General features: G+C 38.5%; 1 protein-coding gene across 2 annotated transcripts in view; it reads right to left on the bottom strand.

Moving 5' to 3' along the window:
* rcan1b (regulator of calcineurin 1b) overlaps nt 1-19,055 on the bottom strand; it is a 20,847-nt gene extending 1,792 nt beyond the window's left edge. Inside the window, exons 1-4 of one of the 2 annotated variants that reach the window (XM_081361116.1) lie at nt 18,649-19,055; nt 4,959-5,132; nt 1,451-1,610; nt 1-326 (exon numbers count right to left, since the gene is read on the bottom strand). The exon at nt 1-326 is cut by the window's left edge and continues 1,792 nt beyond it. In XM_081361116.1, the coding sequence (XP_081217242.1) occupies nt 154-326; nt 1,451-1,610; nt 4,959-5,132; nt 18,649-18,768 (627 nt within the window). In that variant the 5' untranslated portion in view covers nt 18,769-19,055 and the 3' untranslated portion in view covers nt 1-153. Of the gene's footprint in view, nt 327-1,450; nt 1,611-4,958; nt 5,133-6,788; nt 7,096-18,648 lie in introns of those variants that run through there. The other variant, XM_081361117.1, reaches the window with a different exon arrangement.
* Nucleotides 19,056-19,752: the final 697 nt, after the last annotated feature.

Below are 19,752 nucleotides of genomic sequence, written 5' to 3'. Positions count from 1 at the left end.
ATGAAACGCGAGATTATGAGGATGGTCGACTTCCTCGCTAACTAGGAAGAGGATTTGACGCTCGCCACCGTCCCCGGTGGTGAGGATGACAAACTGCATGACTGCACGTTTCCTAGTTATTCCTGTGTTGGTCGTGAAGATGAAGCGGGACGCTCACTGGTTAACGGACGGGACATAGTCTGGGCGACGGGTCTGGATGATCTTGGGTCGATCGCGTTTGCCGGTCTCTGCCGTTTCCTCCTCGTCCTCGGAGCTGTCGTCCTCACACACGTGTACGATGACGCTGGGTGTGTTGGTGGTTCCAGTGTGAAGCTCGTACTGCTCACCTGCAAATACATGTAAGCGTCATGTTATAAAAGTGTCCTGTTTTTCACATGTTCATCCTTCTTTAGAGTAAGAGCATGAAAAAGCTCCAGTTCTTCTCTATATGAGTGTCAGTGTTTCTGACACTCCTCCATTGAGTAGTCACATTGTAGTCACAATATTCCTCATTATAATAATTAATGCGCAGAATAAAGGGGCGGGGCCTGGTTGAGTTAGTTAGTAGTGTGTTAATGGCGGATATGGTAAGGGACGGGACATTTCCCAAACACACTCGAAGCGCTCGACCAATCACGACACACTGCTCCAGCCGACCAATCAGAGCACAGTGTGCTTTTCAGAAGGAGGGGCTTCATAGAGACAGGAAGTAAACAGAGCGTTACTGACAGACTGGGAAGAGAAGAGCCGCAACAATGGAGAATATGAGGAGAATAATCAACATTCAAGTTCTAGTAGAGCCGGAAACAACATCAAGACTTTATAAAAGGGCATAATAGGTCGTATTTAAGAAAATACAGCAAAAATAATTTCTTCCATTAAGTATTATTGTGGATTAGCTAAATTGTAGCAATTTAATATAGATTATTTAATGTTTTTGAAAGAAGTATCTTCTGCTCAGCAAGGCAGTGCATTTATTTGATCAAAAATACAGTAAAAATAGTGAAATATTATTACAATGTAAAACCGCTGTTTTCTATGTGAATATATAGTCAAATATAATTTATATCCTGTGATCAAAGCTGAATTTTTATGATCATTACTCCAGTCTTCAGTGTCACATGATCCTTCAGAAATCCCTCTAATATGAGGATTTGATGCTCAAGAAACATTTAAGATTATTATCAATGTTGAGAACAATATGTTGCTTCATATTTCTGTGGAAACTATTTTGGATTCTTCAGGATTCTCTGATGATTAGAACCAAATTTATTTGAAATTGAATCTTTTGCAACATTATAAATATCTTTACTGTCACTTTTGATCACTTCAGTGCATCCTTGCTGAATAAAAGTATTAATTTCTTGAATGGAAGTGCATATGCCGCATATGTTGTTGATAAATATAGTGCAGCGCTCAGAAGGTATACGGTATACAAGTATAGCATGTAAAAGAGGTAACTGGGTTATACCTGGTCCTAGTTTAGACACAGCACACAGCAGGTCGTAGTTGAGGACGGGCATGGCGTCCTGCGATTGAGCCCAGCCTACAGGGGGCGACGCTGGCGGGGAGATCAGGAACTGCTTCTCGGGTTTCGGAGGCTCCAGGCGAGGGCTGCCGATGTGCACCGACTGGAAGAAGAAGAAGAAGCTTTAATGTTCTTCAGTTTTTAAATCAAATATTTTCTTTGTGTGTGTGTGTGTGTGTGTGTATAACTATACAAGCCTGCTGTTTTCTTCTTTTTCTTGTTCCAATTAATGTATGGGTATATCTATATTATTTATACTATATTACTATATTTAAGTTATTGTTACTTTCTGTCAGACCTAAGATTGTAAAAGCAACAAAAAAAAAGAAATTTAGTAGTTAGCAGCTCTAAAAAAGATGCATGAAACAATAAGTAATGCTAAATAACTAGTAGAATAAAATAAACAATATAAATATGATTTAAACAATACACAGTATAAACAGTAGTGCAAGAGTACTTTAAAACCAACATCAGTATTATAGATGCGTGCATGATTGTACACACTGTTCATAGTAAAACAGATAAAACCGTATACTCTGATGGTAAACAGAACAAACATTAATGCAGCAGCACTATAATAACTAATAATGGTCACTGTTATGTGTCATAATATGTATGTAAAAAGGATGCATTAGCAGATATGCGGATGATTAGTTGCACTGTGAGTTACGTGACTGATTTAGAGCGTTCACTGCTCTAGGGAAAAAAGCTGTTCTTAAATCTGGTTGTGCGAGATTTAATGGCTCTCTAACATCTACCTGATGGTAGCAGTTAAAAAAAAAACAAGAGAACGAGAGAAAGAAAAGGAGAAAGCTAAAAAATATTTGCATTTACATTTATGCATTTATCCATAGCGAATTACATTGCATTTTATCGGATCATGCATTTCGTGAGAATTGTGTTAGTGTTTGAGCTACAGGAATCCACAACGCTAAACCAGGTTAGCAGGGCGTTTCTATGCATTCTTCTGTCCTATTTGCATAAGGTGATTCGATTTTTAAATGGAAATCAGTGGTCAAAATACCATCGAAGTCTCAATTGTTATTGAATGGAAGCAACACATTTTTTACCCATTATTATTCATTATTATTATAATATTATTACAACTAATAATTAGCATGATGTCTGTGTTTTAAAAAAAATCACACTATGAAAACTATAAAATCGTAAATAGTAGTAAATACAGTAAATAGTAACCAACATTTATAATACAAAATAAATAAATAAATAAATAAATAAATAAATAAATTATATGTGTATATATATATATATATATATATATATATATATATATATATATATATATATATATATATATATATCGCTAAATAGGCTTTTATTTTGTATGTTAGGGAAATTTTAACAAAGTTAATGCTTTCTGCAAATGCAATTGTGCAATTATTCATACATATTTGGTTGTACTTTCACCCATGTGGTAATAGTTAAGATAATCTTTGTTCATAAGACTTTATAATTAATAAAAACCTCACAAAACAAAAAATACCATGCTAATACGATAGAGTGGCACGATTCTGAAAAAATAGAAAATCATGTTTTTTTTTGGTTTCAAATAGAGATCACGATTCTGAACAGACAACTAAACAACAATCTAATTTACTAGATGTTCAGACAAAATGTTAAATGCTGCCATCTGATTAAAAATTTAATTCTTTGAAATAATTATTTAAAAAAAATCTTTTTGAGTGAATGATTCAATGACTCACTCATAAAGTAATAAAAAATAAAAAATCCACTTGTTTCATTACTGAATGAATCAGCATTTCTAAACGAATCTCTTGAATGAATGATTTAGTGACTGGTAACACTTTATTTTACAGTGTCCTTGTTACGTTACATGTACTTACTATAGTAATAACAGTAAATTATGCATAATTACATACTACTAACCCTCAACCAAACCCTAATCCTACCCTAACCCTATAGTAAGTACATGTAGTTGATTAATATTACTCAGTACTTAAATATATAATTACACTGTAACAATGACACCTTAAAATAAAGTGTAACCTAAAGGTTTAACAGTCACTTGTCGCCACCTACTGGTGTAATCGATGTAATCGATACAATCTTCATTAGAAGCATTAAAGGGATACTTCACCTCTGGGAAGATGAATGTGTATTTAAAATAGGTCATTTAAGTAGAAGAAATGTGGAGAAATTTTTTAATTTGGAGCTTTCTAGACTGAGAAAAGCCAGAAAATGTATTTTTGGCTTATGTGGATGAAAGACAACAACTCCCAGAATGCACTTGCTTCGCTGCCTTAGGAGGCCACGCCTACCGGTTAGAGAGCACAGTTGAAAACAACAAGGCTAGCCTAAGTAAGTGATGAGTTTGCGAGGGATTTAGAGACCCAAAATGTCCGGGATTCGGCTTTTGCGTTCTACAGTCGCCATTCATCATGTTAACTGTGGCGAGCAGGACGAGGCTGACGGCCGCGGGAGAACGGCGCGAGGCTGGTGGCGTCATTACTGAGACGCGCCGGGTCTCGCATCTCTCACGGAGGAGCGGGAATTTTTAAAACGCACATCAACCGATCACTTGTTTAGCGTTCATGTAAACACTACAGTCAGATTCACCGATCGGAATTAATTCAGTTAGATTGAAACGAGAGGTGTGCATGTAAACAATGAATGGCGACCGCAGAAAGCAAAAGCCGAATCCAGGACATTTTTAACAGTCTCGCCCGCCGGACAAGTCCGGGAAAAGGAAGATGGTAACCCCTACTTACTCAGCTTTCTCCTATTATTCAGCTTTCTCCACAGAACAAGAGCATGCTAGCTTAGCTTCCAAAGAAAGACGGCTGATACTGTGTACATTCTGTGAGTGAGATCCCACCCTGTATGGGCGTGTTGTAAACATGCGGAACAACGCCATCTACTGGCTGTAGTCTTTAGCCTCTGGACAGAAAATCCTCCGATGACGCAAAATGACGATTTTTGCGTCATCGGAGGATTTTTTCCAGACAAAAAATACATAAATCTCTCCTCTCAGGGGGATATGAGGGGGGAAAGCATGGTAATTCGAAAATACTACAGGTTTTCTACTAATACAAAGCTTAATGCTAAATCCTGAAGTAACCCTTTAAGCTACTTTCAAAAGGTGATTTGCTCTATTTTGATTGCTAACGTAGACATCAGTGTTATTATGTGAACCTCTGTGATAATATGAAAATTTGTAATGTAGAAATAACGATACTGTGTGGTTTGTGAAGCAGTTTTAAACTTTTACATGACGACTGCTCTCTCTCTGGATCAGCGCCAACGCAGTCCTTAATATTCTGGTGTGATTTTGTCGAAGGTTTAATAGACACACGTGGGTGTTTGAATCCAGATAGAGTTCAGAATCCAGATATAGTACTATGGTATAAAAATAAGGCACCATGGAAATACTCTCTGTACCACCATATAACGTCTTTGTAATGGTTATTACCTGAGCGAAATACAGACGCATCTCCTTTCCATTGAAGTCACTCTTATGGAGTTTGACTCGGGCCTCGGCTGCCGCTAAAGCGTTGGTGAAGTTGATCCGAACCCGTCTGAAGCTCCTGAAGAACTGGAACGATGTGTCTGGATCAAACGCACGGAACAAAGCCTCAAACTGCTCCTGATGATGCAAAACGAGAGAAGGGGAAAAGTGTCAAATAACTGGACTGAGATGAAACAAGACAATCATAAACATTGCAAGAGGGTCGCCAACATCATGTATGGAAGGAAAACAAAGAACCCATGCGACCCAATCATGAAAACGAGTAGGGCACTGCTGTAACATGCAAGAGATACATTCATTTCAAGATTTAATGAGTAGTGTTTCTGTCATCACACCAAATATTGGATTGTTCTGCTAGCTACAGCTTGCTGGATGTTTTTCTCTTTTCTTTGTATTATATAACGTGTGCAAAACACCTGCTTGCAAGCACTCGATGTGAGGACTGCTTATTTATTGGTCTCACAAAATGATTTAGAAAGAAATTCATCCTTGCTGTAGTTTAATGAACGAGGTCCAACTACTGTTCAAAACTTGGGGTCGGTAAGATTTTAAGGTGTTACACTTTATTTTAAAGTGTCCTTGTTACATATGTACGTACCATAGTAATAACAGTAAATTATGCATAATTACATGCATACTAACCCTCAAACAAATCCTACCCTAACCCTATAGTAAGTACATGTAGTTGCTTAATATTACTCAGTACTTAAATACATAATTACACTGTAACAACGACACCTTAAAATAAAGTGTAACCGATTAAAACAATATTTTTTAAAGAAGTTTCTTCTGCTCACCAAGGCTATATTTGTTTGATTAAAAAATACAGTAAAATTGTGAAATATTATTACAACTTAAATCAGCTGTTTTCTATGTGAATATATAGTAAAGTGTAATTTATTAGTGTGGTCAAAGCTGAATTTTCAGCATCATTACTCCACATGATCCTTCAGAAATCATTCATATATGCTGATCTGATGCTCAAGAAACATTTATGATTATTATCAATGTTGAAAACAGTTGTGCTGCTTCATATTGTTTTTTTTCAGGATTAATCTTAATTTATTAATATAAATATTCCAATTAAATTCAAAAGAACAGATTTTGTCAAGTAAGTTTTATTGGAAGATAATTCTTACAATCTTACAGATGTCTCTTTACCAATAATACAAAAATAATAATTATTATTATTATTATTATTATAAAAAAATAAATAAAAAAAGAATATAAACAAACCATCCCATACCCGACCTGTTTACATTGACTTGAAAAGGTATGATGAAGGAATGTTAAAACATTACATTAACACAAGATGCATTAATCCACAAGGTTTCCATCTGGATAACAGCTAAAAGGGTGCCAGATTTTGTCAAACTGCTCATATTTTCCCTTCAAACAACAGTATCTGATTTGTCAAAAGAACAGATTTGAATTGAAATAGAATCTTTTACATCATATGCATCAATTTAATGCAAATTATACCAACCCCAAACTCAAAAAATCAAGCATGTAAACAACAAGCTTCAAGCCTCTAATCCCTTTGTTTATCGAAACCAAACAGGCCATCAGAAATAGGAGCGCTGGAACAGCAAGAGCTGCAGGAGCGGCAGATTAACACGACCAGGCTAGTTTAAGGAACGAAAGAAGCCAATTATGTAAGCTTGTGGCACACCAAATATAAAAACAAAAACATGTTGCAACAAATGCAAAATTAGCAGAACCTGAAAGAGAAATGCCACCTAACTCTAAAGCTCGACTTGATCAGACTCTTACCTGAACCTGTGGCCGACTGAACGCCTCATGGTCCACCGATGTGGCCACCAGGCACAAGTTGTTGCACTTTGTAGTTTTAAGATGCATGATTCAGTTTCAGAAGAATGTGCAGATTACATGTGCGGATGATCACCTGCCTGCCTCTACCGGGATTTCCAACGTAAGACGTTCAGAGTCTGTTCCCGATGAAATCTCTCCAGAGAAAAGCCACTCCGCCACACGTGCCAGCAGAAGTTTCTAAAAGTGCTGCGAGGTCACGGCTTTACTCGCAGGTTTATCTAATGCTGCTTATAGTCCAGCTGATACTGTTGAGGACCGCCTCTCTCTCTCTCTCTCTCTCTCTCCTTCAGCTCCTCCTTTCATTCTCTCTCTGTCTGTCAGTCTCTCATTCCTTGTTGCTGACTAATCCTAATGAGGAACTGGAAACTCATGACATCACTCAGTCCAATATCCTCATTCTCTCCCTTCAGCATGTTTCCATGTGGCAATCCCACTGTCTCTCACCTTTCCATCCCAACATCGCTATGTCGTTTAACTACTTTCAAACATCATTCTTTTACAATGAGACAACAAAAGCACAAAGACTCTTGTTTTGTCTCCAGAAAGTGCCCAGACTGCACCTGATACCAAAACTATTTCACAATAATCAGACTATTAACCCACGGATAAAGAAATAAAACCAAAATCATGATATTTATTAGAGGAATTACCAAAAGCAACATGCGCCAATCATCTTCCCATAGTCGTAATGAGAAGCACTTATGAACAAAAAAGAAGCTTTTTTGCGATTAAAATTTGACATTGACAATTAATTAATTAAAGTATGTATTGCAGTTTTAGAGTTAGATATTATTTTGATACATTATTAAAAAAATTATACATTATTATATTTTTACTTTACAGTAAAATATCCAAATAGTAATATCTTTTATTATGTTTTTTTTTTGTAATTATCACATACTAAAATAATTATCATATACTAAAATAATATAAATATTCTATTTTTATTAGTAATTTTTTTTAATAATTTAAATTATCTAGTAATTAGCCTATTTTTTATATTATTTGAAAGCCATATTAATATATATAATCACAAAACTTCATCAAAATTCTATAAAACAAGCAAACCTGAAACTTTTTAAAACTACATTTAAAATCACAAAATTTATCAGAAAAATCTAAATTAGATTTATTTTTTCTAAAATCGTGCAGCCCTAAGACATTTTTAATAACTTTTACAGAAAAAAAAAAACTTGTTAAATTAGTTAACTGTAAGTAACCTTACCATTAGGGAAGCACCGATCTGAACATTTTGTCCGATACTGATAATCGATAAAGCCGATAACCGATATATTGGCCGATAAATCTAAATCCAAATATTTTATATAATATTTTATATAATATTATTAGATTATTTTATATCATTTTTGAGAGCCTGATTACAGAGCCTGGTTGAACCAGTGTACGTTTTAAAATAAATGTTACACTTCTATGGTCAAGTTGGCCAACTTTCCTTATCAAAAAAAAAAAAAATTCTTATAAATAAATAAAACAATGCCTAATTGGGATTACTGGTTAATCAGTTTGATTCATTCCTATTTACTAAAGATTGATTAATTCTGGGAACTGACCACCTAGAAACCACCCAAAACACCCTAGCAACCACATACATTTTGATTCATAACTATTTGCTTATGATCCATTGTGTAAACTGGTTCAGTTGATTAATTTTTAACTGGCTCACAAATCAGACATCACTATGACTTTTAAACAACTTTCCACAGAACATTCCATGAATTTTAACACTGATTATTCCAACACAGTTTTAAAATTCCCCAACATTTCCAGGTTTTCAATGACCGTGGGAACCATTACACCAAACAGCAACAAAAAAACAAGCTGACTGTGGCGAACTCTTGTTTGTGTGTGTAAATGTGTTGATGGTAAAGACTGCATGGTTAGACAGTAACCCACAAGTCTCACTTGTTTAAAGATTACACTGATCACCCGTTCGTGTACATGCACTGCGTGTGTATTATGGAAGGACGGTGCATATCTGACTCAATGGAAAAATGGAAATATGAAACCGAAATAAGGTGATGGAAAAAATGCAAAGGCAAGCAGACACTAGATGGGTGTTATGCAAAGACAAGTGGAGGTGAGACAGCGGATAGTTGTGGTACACATAAGCCACCAGAAGATATTAATATCCAGCTGCACAAAAGCGCATGATGATGTAACATATGAGTGATTTACATATTATCTACAGTAGCCCCATAAATGTATATGGACACTTAAGCTACTTCAAATGTCAGTGCTTTAAATAACACAATTTTAACGCAGCGTTCTGTTTATAATACCAGTGCAATACTTATTCTCATGCTCGTTTATTTGTCTTGAGAAAGCCAACATATTGATATTCTATTTAAAACCACCCAGATTACCTTAGCAACACTCTAGCAATCACCCAGAACACCCTAGTGCAAAGTAACCACCTAGCAGCCACCAGAAAACCCAGTAACTGCATAGCAACCTCCTAGCAACCATCCATAACATCCAGCAACGGCAGAGAAACCACCAGAACACCAAGCAACACCTTAGCAATCACCCAGAACACCCAAACAACTGCATAGTAATCACGTAGCAACCATTTGGAAGAACCGCATAGCAACCTCCTAGGCAACACTGCAGAACACCCAGCAACTGCATAGCAACACCTAGCGACCATCACCAGAACTAGGGTTGCAAAATTCTGGGAATTTTCAAAGATGGAAACTTTCCATGGGAATTAATGGGAATTTAAGGGAATTAACAGGAATTTATGGGAATAAATGGGAATAAACTGGGAATTTTCAAAGTTGAGGGTTGACTCTTCATAGGGAACTTAAATATAATTGAGGAAAGTATATTTTAGCATAATCTTGACTAAAACAAAGACTCAGGGCCCTATCTTGCACCCAGCGCAATTGACTTTGTACAGCGACGCATGTATCATTCCTATTTTGCACCCGCGCAAAGCGCACTTTTCCCTCCACAGAAGCACGTCGCTAAACTAGGGAATGAACTTGCGCTCCCTGGGCGGTTCAGCGCAAAAAAGGAGGCGTGTTCCGGCGCAAACGTTCCTTCATGCTATTTTGCAGGTTTAGAAAACAATTGCGCCACTAACCAGGAAAAAATAGTTTAAAGTCAGTGGCGCGTTGCGCATGTTATTCAGATGCTATTTTAAGGGCGCATGCTTGGCCATAATCAATGTAGCATGTGCACAACGCACATACACTTTGATTCTCTCATCTACACAGACGCAGCAGTTTTCATTTTTGCAAATCATACATTATTACGATAGATAGATAGATAGATAGATAGATAGATAGATAGATAGATAGATAGATAGATAGATAGATAGATAGATAGATAGATAGATAGATAGATAGATAGATAGATAGATGGATAGATGGATAGATGGATAGATAGATAGATAGATAGATAGACAATTTATTATAAAAGCATACATCTAGCTTACACATTTACCCAAATTATCATACGCCTGTTTAACTGAAGTTAATTTGGGTGGGTTTCTCCATCCCCAACGTCCCTGACGAGAGCGTTGCTCTCCTCGGCTGTGAACCGCTCCTGGCGCGCTCCTGGCAAATCCGCCGTTATAATAGGAATCCGCTTTAGAACAAGCGCGCCTGCTCTTAAAGGGAATGTGAGATGACGCTCTGATTGGTTTATTTCACGTTACGCCCAAACCACACCTATACATACAACCGGCACATCCGGGAACTTAACTGTCAATTTTGTAACCGCCCCTTTTTAGGGGAAAACAAGCCAGACTTCCCATAGACTTCAATACAAAATAGCGGCACAAAACAACGTCCGTACACAGCCGGCAGACGTGTATAACTTCAGAAATCACTTAGATGAAATATGTCGAGTAATTATATGTCCACCCTACCTTCCACAGAGCGTGAACGATACATTTATAAACTTAATTTGGGCAACTTAAAAACATATCCCATTTCATTCTACCAGCGTCAAATTGGCCCATCAACCCCACCCAGTGGTTTACACGGACATTTACTCGTACCTCATCGAGTCACCAGGTAGCCAGTGAATGATTTTACTACGGTTTTAAGACGTAAACATCTTTAAATGTATAATATTGTGTCTTTATATTTAGAGTAGCTACTGAGTGCACTTTTCTGTCCAGCTATACAACTAGCCTGATTTAGCTTTCGATAGCATCATCCGTAATTCATGATATTTCCATAACAGCAAGATATTGATGATGGCAGGCAGAGATGGGCATGAATACATGGAAATGTATTTAAAATAAAATAAAAAATACTGTGTGGAATAATAATTAAATACAAATACATAATAGGGGTAGCCTACTGTGTGAAAAAAAATGTTTAAATACAAATTACATGTTTGTAAGGGTTAGTACACGTCCTCAATCCGTTACTGTGTATGGCGCTCGCCGGATTGTTTTCCCCTAAAAGTGGGCGTGAACCTTTTCAGAGACGTTCTATGACGCTACGCCGGTTGTATGTATGAATAATGAAGCTACTTCAGACCAACCCATTTTAGATTTGCGCCTGGCGCAAGAGTCATTTATCCCGCCGGGAAAATAGCAACAGCGCCAAGACCCGCCCACAAAGTTACTTGCGCTTTGACACTTGCGTTTCAGATCGTTAAAATAGGGCCCTCAGAGTTGGAAGATGAGGAGGTGGATGTGTTGTTGGATGTTGATGAGGCCCACGAAGAGCCCACTGACTGAGCAAAACTTGCAGAGGATTGCTTGAAGGAAGATTTGCATGTTTAATGGGACGTTTTGGAGGGAGAGGTTTTTTTTTTTCATTTAACATTTTGAATGGGACTTTGTGGGGATTTATGGATAGGGGTGCATTTTTGATTGAGTGGGGTTGGGGGATGAGTAATATTTAACCCAATATTCCTGTTTTTGTTCTTCCATGAAACAAGTGATTGTTCAATAAAATAATTAAAACTTGTTCTGTTCTACTTACAAATAAATCTTTTGAAATATATGTTGAAAACATTTTGCACGGATGTTTTCTTATGACTTCTGTTTATATTTATGCTTGGATATGATACAATGATCGATTACATTACAATTAATTCCCAGTTAGTTCCCCTAAAGTCCCATTAATTCCCATAATTGCCATTATTCCCATGGAAAGTTTCTAATATGGAATATTTCCAAAATTCCCCAGCTTAACTTCCCATGGACATTTACCGGAAACTTTCCAGGGGCCTCATTTATAAACGTTGCGTACGCACAAAATAAGGCGTACGCAGCTCTCTACGTAATAATTGGTATTTATAAAAAGCAAACTTGACGGGAAAATGTGCGGTCCTTCTCGCATACTCTGACCCAGGCGTACGCATAAAAACGGGTGAAATGAGAAATGGCGACACCGTCGGCAGATGGAAGAAACACGTGAAAGTGTGTGAAACTGTAGACCGTTGTGTAAAAGAAATGTCAATACTGCCTCTCATAAATAACACGAAGACTTCACAAAGCAAGTCTTACAATTAACAGCCACGAACACCCGTTTGATCGATCTGCAGTCTAAAACAAACAAAATCAAACGAAAATTACAGCAGAAATGCAAATTAACACATATTTGCAAAAAGAAAAGTGAAATATGTTCTGCAATAATATTGGCATGTTATGCAATTCATCCTCGTAGCTTGTCAGACGCAATCAAATGGATGGTAATAAAACGCTCCCGTATCCCCTTTCCTCCACCCGTGGCAGACACACTCTGGCGATGGAGCGCTAGACTCTTTTTTTTTTGTCCGACGACTTTGATGTCCGACCATTTCATTTTTATTTCGGCCACGGTCCGAGGTTGTGAGGCTGCAGCATTATCGGCGTCTGCAACCTTTTGCCACTCAAGTGCCTTTTTGGCATTAGTAATGCCCACACTGTGCCCTCCAAACAACATTTTACTTCTCTTTTCCACCTCGCCAACGATAATTTCTACTTCACATTGAGTGAAGTTACGTTTCTTGGTTTTCCTCTCTGTGTTTGCCATGATTTCGCAATCGATCACGCCCATAGTTGCCCATAAATAGTCCGTGAAACGGGCAACTATGGGCGTGACATAAAGCCGCAAAAGCTGCGCTATATTTAGAATTGATTGTGATTTATTAAGGGAAAACTGCGTAGGATGTGCGTGCGCACGGTTTTATAAATCCGAATATTTCTGTGCGAACGCACGTCCTATGTTTCATCCGTACGCCACTTCTGACGCAAATCCTACGCAAAGTTTTATAAATAAGGCCCCAGAAATTTACCGGAAATTTTCCGCCCCTTTGCAACCCTAACCAGAACACCCATCAACTGCATAGAAACCTCATATAAACCACCCATAACACCCTGGCAACTGCATAGGTACCACCTAGCAACCACCAGAACATCTAGCAACACACAGGGAATCCCACAGAACACCCAAGCAATTGCATAGTAACCACCTAGAAACCATTCAGAACACCCAGAAACTGCATAGCAACCTCCTAACAACCACCCAGCAACCACACAGAACTGCAGACTAACTGCCTAACAACCACCAGAACACCCAGCAACACCCTAGCAACCACCCAAAACACCCAGCTACTGCATAGCAATACCCTAGCAACATCCAGAACACCCTAGCTACTGCAGAGTAACCACCTATCAACCACCCAGATCACCCTAACAACTGCTTAGCAACCTCATAGCAACACCCTACTCATAACATAACAACCACCCAGAATACAGTAAAATCTGTCCGTCCTTCAAATTTCAAAGTATTAAATCTCCTTCAAACTTTCTGTCCATGCTTCCTCAAGCCAACATCAAAGATTGTCTTGGCAAACTTTATATCTAGCTGTAATATATGTGTGTGCCTCATTTATAATGCGTACCTTCGATAATCCAGTATTTTTTTTGTATTAAATGTGTAAATATATTCTGTGTACTGTAGGTACAGCCTGTCCGGCTTTTCATGCATCAACTGATAGTATTTCATGTCACATGTGGCCATAGTGTGAACGCACCATCTGTGCATTAGCTTTAAAGCTCAAACACACAGTCACCTGCTCTGAATGGAGACCGAGAGGGCAAAATTCAGAACAAAGGTTTACAGTGCAGCACTGGAGGAAAAGACACCGAGCACTCATGCATATGGGACCGAGTCAATCCCGGGACAAAAGCTGAGTCACATGTGCGCTCAGCCATAGTGCAGAACAGCTTAAACATTTGCCCATGCTTTCAAGCAGCAGAGAGGCATTCTCACTTGAGCAGTGTTTTGCTGGCTCTTTAATAATGATTAAGATGATTTAAATGAGTTAGGTAGTGTTTAGTGCTGGTGGTCAAACATCAGCCAGGCAGACATTTCCACTACAGACACTGCAGCAGGGATAAAGTCACCTCAAATGTCTAAAACTTAACCATAACATACACACTAGCCTACTAGCAATCAAGCAGAACACCCTAGAAAATGCAGAGTAACCACCTAACAACCACCAGAAAACCCAGCAACTGCATAGCAACCTCCTAGCAACCACTCATAACATCCAGCAACTGCAGAGCAACCACCTAGCAACCACCAGAGCACCCAGCAACACCATAGGAATCACCCAGAGCACCCAAGCTACTGCATAGTAACCACCTAGCAACCATTCAGAACACCCAGCAACTGCATAGCATCCTCCTAGCAACACCCCATAACATCCAGAAACACCCCAGGACACCCAGCAACTACATAGTAACCACCTAGCAATCACCAGAACACCCAGAAACTGCATAGCAACCTCCTAGAAACCACCCATAACACCCTAGCAACTGCATAGGTACCACTTAGCAACCACTGGAACACCCAGCAACACCATAGCAATCACCAAGAACACCCAAGCAACTGCATAGTAACCACCTAGCAACCAGTCAGAACACCCAGCAACTGCATAGCAACCTCCTAGCAACACCCCAGAACACCCAGCAACACCAAGCAACACCCCAGGACACCCAGCAACACCAAGCAACACCCCAGGACACCCAGCAACTATATAGTAACCTCCTAATTCCATGCAACATACGCACGAATAACCATTACACAGTTTCTTTTCACTTGTGTTGTATTTAAGGAGCTAAACACAGTGCAAAATGTCAAAACATATACAAAAAAAGTAAAATTTGTATAATCACTGTTTTCGTTAGATGAAAAATGACCAGCTCGCTCTTAAATGCGAGTATATCATCATGAGCTTATCTGTATGTTTTCAAAGTCTGAAAAAGAAAACACATTTAGCTGGAGATTTCATCATTTCTCTCAATAATCATTTAAAAAGTAACTCTCGCCAAAATGCAACCTAGGCTCTTTTTGTTAATCTACCCGAGTCAAACTTTCAATTAAAAGCATAATTCGAATGGAAACTCCACTTTTAAGTTTGACCGTATTTTCGATACCGGTTAAAATGCCTTGTGAATGGGAGTGAATGGGGCACTTCTATGATAGCATCAAAGTCGCTATTTTTAAAACACTAATGCGGCTCGACACAACATGAAACTGTGCTGGAAGTCTCACCAGAGGCTCTACACATGAACTCCAGCATTGAGAACAGTGTTTGTGTACACAGAGTTTACTAAAAAGAAAGATTTTGATCAACTCACTGTGTTTCTGTTCGCCGGCATTTTGACAGACAAAAATAGTGATAGATAGAACGCTGATAAAATTGTCAGAGCAGCGCTGACAACACGTTTCTGTGCGAGTGTGTGTCATACTGTAGGCCTATTTGTGTGCGTTTGAGCGGGAGGAAGAGAGCATGTGCTTTTCATACATCATAAAATGTAATTTTGTGGCAAAAAACATGGAAATATTTTGCCGTTTTTTTCTTATTGCTTACTATATTTATTTGTTTTGTCAGTGTCGTTGTGGGTTTTAGTTCTGTGGGCTGTAAGAATCTTTGAAATAACTGAAATCGTTTGGCGCGGTGATAAGGAGCTGTAATGCGCTAGCCTGGATGCCAGTCGTACTTCGCCTCGCCCACAACATTTTTAGGTCGGGAATTTCGGTCTGGACTTGATCAGTTGAGGAGCTATTATGCCCGGACCAATCAAATTGTCAGGGCGGGCTTTATACGATGATGGACAGATGATCAACAGTAACGTAATCATCCACGTCTCTTGAGTTGAATTCGTTTACAACAAAGATGGCTGCCGCTGGAGAATTGAGATTTCACGAGTTCACACTTACAAATAAGTCAGATATAATAAATGCACATTTGGCGTGCTGTGCGAGGAGAGGCTCCGGCTCAGTATCGGCCCGAACCCAAAGTACTCCCCTCGTATTCCTGGCTGTGGAAGAACAAGCCGAGAGTGAGAGGAGGGATGCTGGAAACTGTCCAGGAGTGTTAGACGAGTTGACAGAGTGAATATATATATGTTTCCTCTCATGCTGATAGGGTAGACATGGTAATTGTTTGATGACAAGTTGATTGGATTGATTATTTGAACGTGCTCCTCCTGAACTTTGTCTATGAAACATCATGTGTAGATTCCGCCATCGCGTCTGTTATAGAAGATATCGACAGCGTATTAATTTGAAAAGAGGAACAGAGAACCGCGATCAAGGCATTTGTCGATCGGAAAGATGAATGAAGAACATACGTCACTCAATCCGTTGCTCTGATTGGTTGTTGGTCTATCCAATTGAGTGCAGAGGCATTTTCTCTCCTGGTTCGGTTGAAACACGCCCCATAATCACAGCCCAATGGAGCAGATCAGACTCACATTCTGACTAGAATCTGAGTATGACGACGTCAGGCTAGTAATGTGGTCAAGACCTGCCTGAACTACTTTAGCCGCGCATTTCCCTGAAAATAATGGCACACCTTATGTTCGTCAACCAATCAGAGTCAAGCATTTACCAGCCCTGTAGTATAAGTGCTAATAAATCTGTGTGCTGTTTTTAGATTAAAAAAAAATTACAAAATGCACACTGAAATGCTTGATCCTAGAACAATGCTGAATCATAAATCTCAAATGTATTTTAAGGCCGACCATTTCAATTAGTCACAATTTAGTTATTTAAGTTTACAGAAAAAAAAAACAATTAACTTTTAAAAAGTATCATAGATATTTAAGCATGCTAAAATGAAAATAATCTTTGCAAAATATTATAGTCATCTCTGCATAATAAACCAAGAGCAATGTCTTTTAACATTTAACACACTTTCACCTTCAAATCAGATTTTTATTACTCTGTCTTATGGAAAAGTGCAGATTGTGTATTTATAATTTAGTAAGTCTGACAGACACTTGGCCTTCTTAGCTAACATTTTCCATTGTTCTTATGGGATAGTTCCTGCTAAAAATAGATCTCTTTGGAAATTATATTACATAATGAGCCTCAATTTAAGCAATACTGAGATGAAAGTCATGCAAGACAGAGAAAAACAATAGCTTTATAAGTGGCTTCACGGGATAAATATGAGCTAAGACAGCGATCGACCTTTGACCTCAGTGTCAGTGGAAAAATAAAAAGCTACAAAGGTTTATTTTACTTTCCATGTGAGCAGCTGCGGTCAATGATCTTTCTAGGAGTTTGGTTCCTCATTGAATGTCCTTTTGTAGCAGTAAAGCAGGTGTGGTGCTAAAATAAACCAAGGCTTTGTGGAAGCTTCAAACACCCTGACCAAAGAAAGACCCCAACAACGGGTAATACCATGTTGGTTAATAAATCACAGCATTAAGAAAGATTTGCTTTTGCAAATTATTTGTTTCAATTATAATGCATTTACATCATTCTGATCAGCAGGCATCGCCAGAGTTTGGCGTTTCTTGTGCTTCAAAACAGTGAATAATTTTGCACAGTAATAGGTTCGATTCATTCAAAGTTTCGAAAAGCGTTGCTCTCCCATAACTACTTGGGATGGGTTCTTATGATCTGGGCCAAAAAATAAGCAACTAAACAAAACACCACAGCAACCGCATAGCAACCATTTAAAAACACCAGATTGGCATTGGCTTGGCAACCCATCAAAACGCAGCCAAACATGTTGGCAGGGAGTTTTTGGCAGGTTTTCTAAAGAAAATGTAAACATCTAGTTTGAATCACTGCTCTATTATGTACAGAACACCCCTTTTTATAACCATAGGCTATTATAAATGTATTATAAATCAAAATTAATTCAGAGTGGCTTATATAGTGGCACCAGGGTCTCACATGGCTATCTATGTAGAAGATATGTGATGGAGCAAACCAAGGATTTACAAGTGGATAAGTGAAATCACAATGAATTTCTGTTAAAGGTAAGGTCGATAATAAACTGACAAGGCCCACAATCAGATCGGAAGCGTTTCTGTGCAGGCCATGGACTCATTCAAATGAATGTAGATTACATCTGTGCAGTCTAACAAAATAAATGTTGTGGTACTATGTAATATGTCCAAAAAATACTATGGTTGTACCATAGTACAATGTCCAAAAGAACAGGGTACTTTTTGGTGCATTTTAGCAAATACATGCCATTCCCAATGTAAATGTCCAAAACATTGTATTACCATGGTGCTTATGCAAAAACCATTATACTGTCATGATAGAATGTCCAAAAAAACAACAACAACATGGCAGTGCCATGATCAAGGTATTAACATGGTACATATCCACAAAGCAATGTAGTACCATAGTACTTTTTTTAGAGCACTGCTCATGTCCCACAGGTCACAATTCAGTAAATACAGTATGAATCATTTTATGAGCAACAATTCATGGCTTTCACTTCCGCGACATCAGGTCCCGCTGCGATAAACCGGGTATTAATCGGGGTAAAAGCAAAGCGCGTGCACGCCTACCTTTAAATGCTGCTCACTAAAAAGCTCTTCGCACACTTTGCACGCGATGAGCGCGTTGGGTTGTTCGTTGAGATGGACTTCTGAAGTCGCCGCCCCTCCACCGCTCTCGGACTGCTGCATGTTCGGTGCTTTTGATCTCAAACGCGGTGCCTTTGATCTCAAACGTGCCCGCGCTCAGCTCATGGCGCCATGCTCTGCGTCTTTCTCGTCTCCAAAGCAGCGCAAACCGTCAAATTGACACACACACACTACTGTACATGCAGTGCTAGTGCATGCATAGTGCTACTACCATAACCGTGATGTATTCCTGAACCGAAAATGACGTCTACACTTGCGACAGACTGCACTGGGGGCCAAAACAGCTGATATGACGTCATGGTTTCCGCTTACGCACGAGCGCTGTGCATGGAGCATTGGGGTTGATGCAAGTATTATTTGTGAAAAAGCACTAGATTGTTCAAAATGTAACCAGGAACACGGGAGACACTGAAGACACGGTTAGGTTTGTGTAATGTGGGCAGTGCGTGCATTTTAAATGTGATTATGACAAAGATTATCACTGTAAAATGGTGTTTGAGTGCCCTCTTTTGGTCAGGTTTGTTGCAATGCAGGCACATGGCAAAGCGGTGGACATTGAATGCATTGCACACTGCTTTAAATACAGTATTCTGATACTCAAATTACACTAAAAATGTCAGAATGTCATTGCAAGTACGAAGATATTAAAGACTGCAAAAGCACACTTTACATGCAAAACAACTCAGTGTTGTGTGACTGGTTTTATTTTGTGGTTAGTGGAACATGTTCATAGGTAATGTGCTGAACTACACCTGTGGACCTGTGTGAACTTAATTTATCAACCGTGCCACCTTACCTAAATCACTGTGACGGCCTGCTATTTTTAACTAAATTTTATATTTCCCCTGTGTTTTTTACACGTTTTAACAGAAATAATAATAAATAAATAATCTTAATAAATAACAGGCTACATTAATGTATACAATTAATATATGGAGAGATTCCATCTATGTATTCATCCATCCATCCACTTTAGCATACTTTTTTAAAGGTACTGTACATTTTAATGAAATGATACTTTAAAAG

The sequence above is a fragment of the Scardinius erythrophthalmus genome (genome assembly GCF_964197995.2).
Source record: "Scardinius erythrophthalmus genome assembly, chromosome: 3".
Classification (NCBI taxonomy): domain Eukaryota; kingdom Metazoa; phylum Chordata; class Actinopteri; order Cypriniformes; family Leuciscidae; genus Scardinius; species Scardinius erythrophthalmus.
This window is presented reverse-complemented; position numbering and strand designations above follow the sequence as displayed.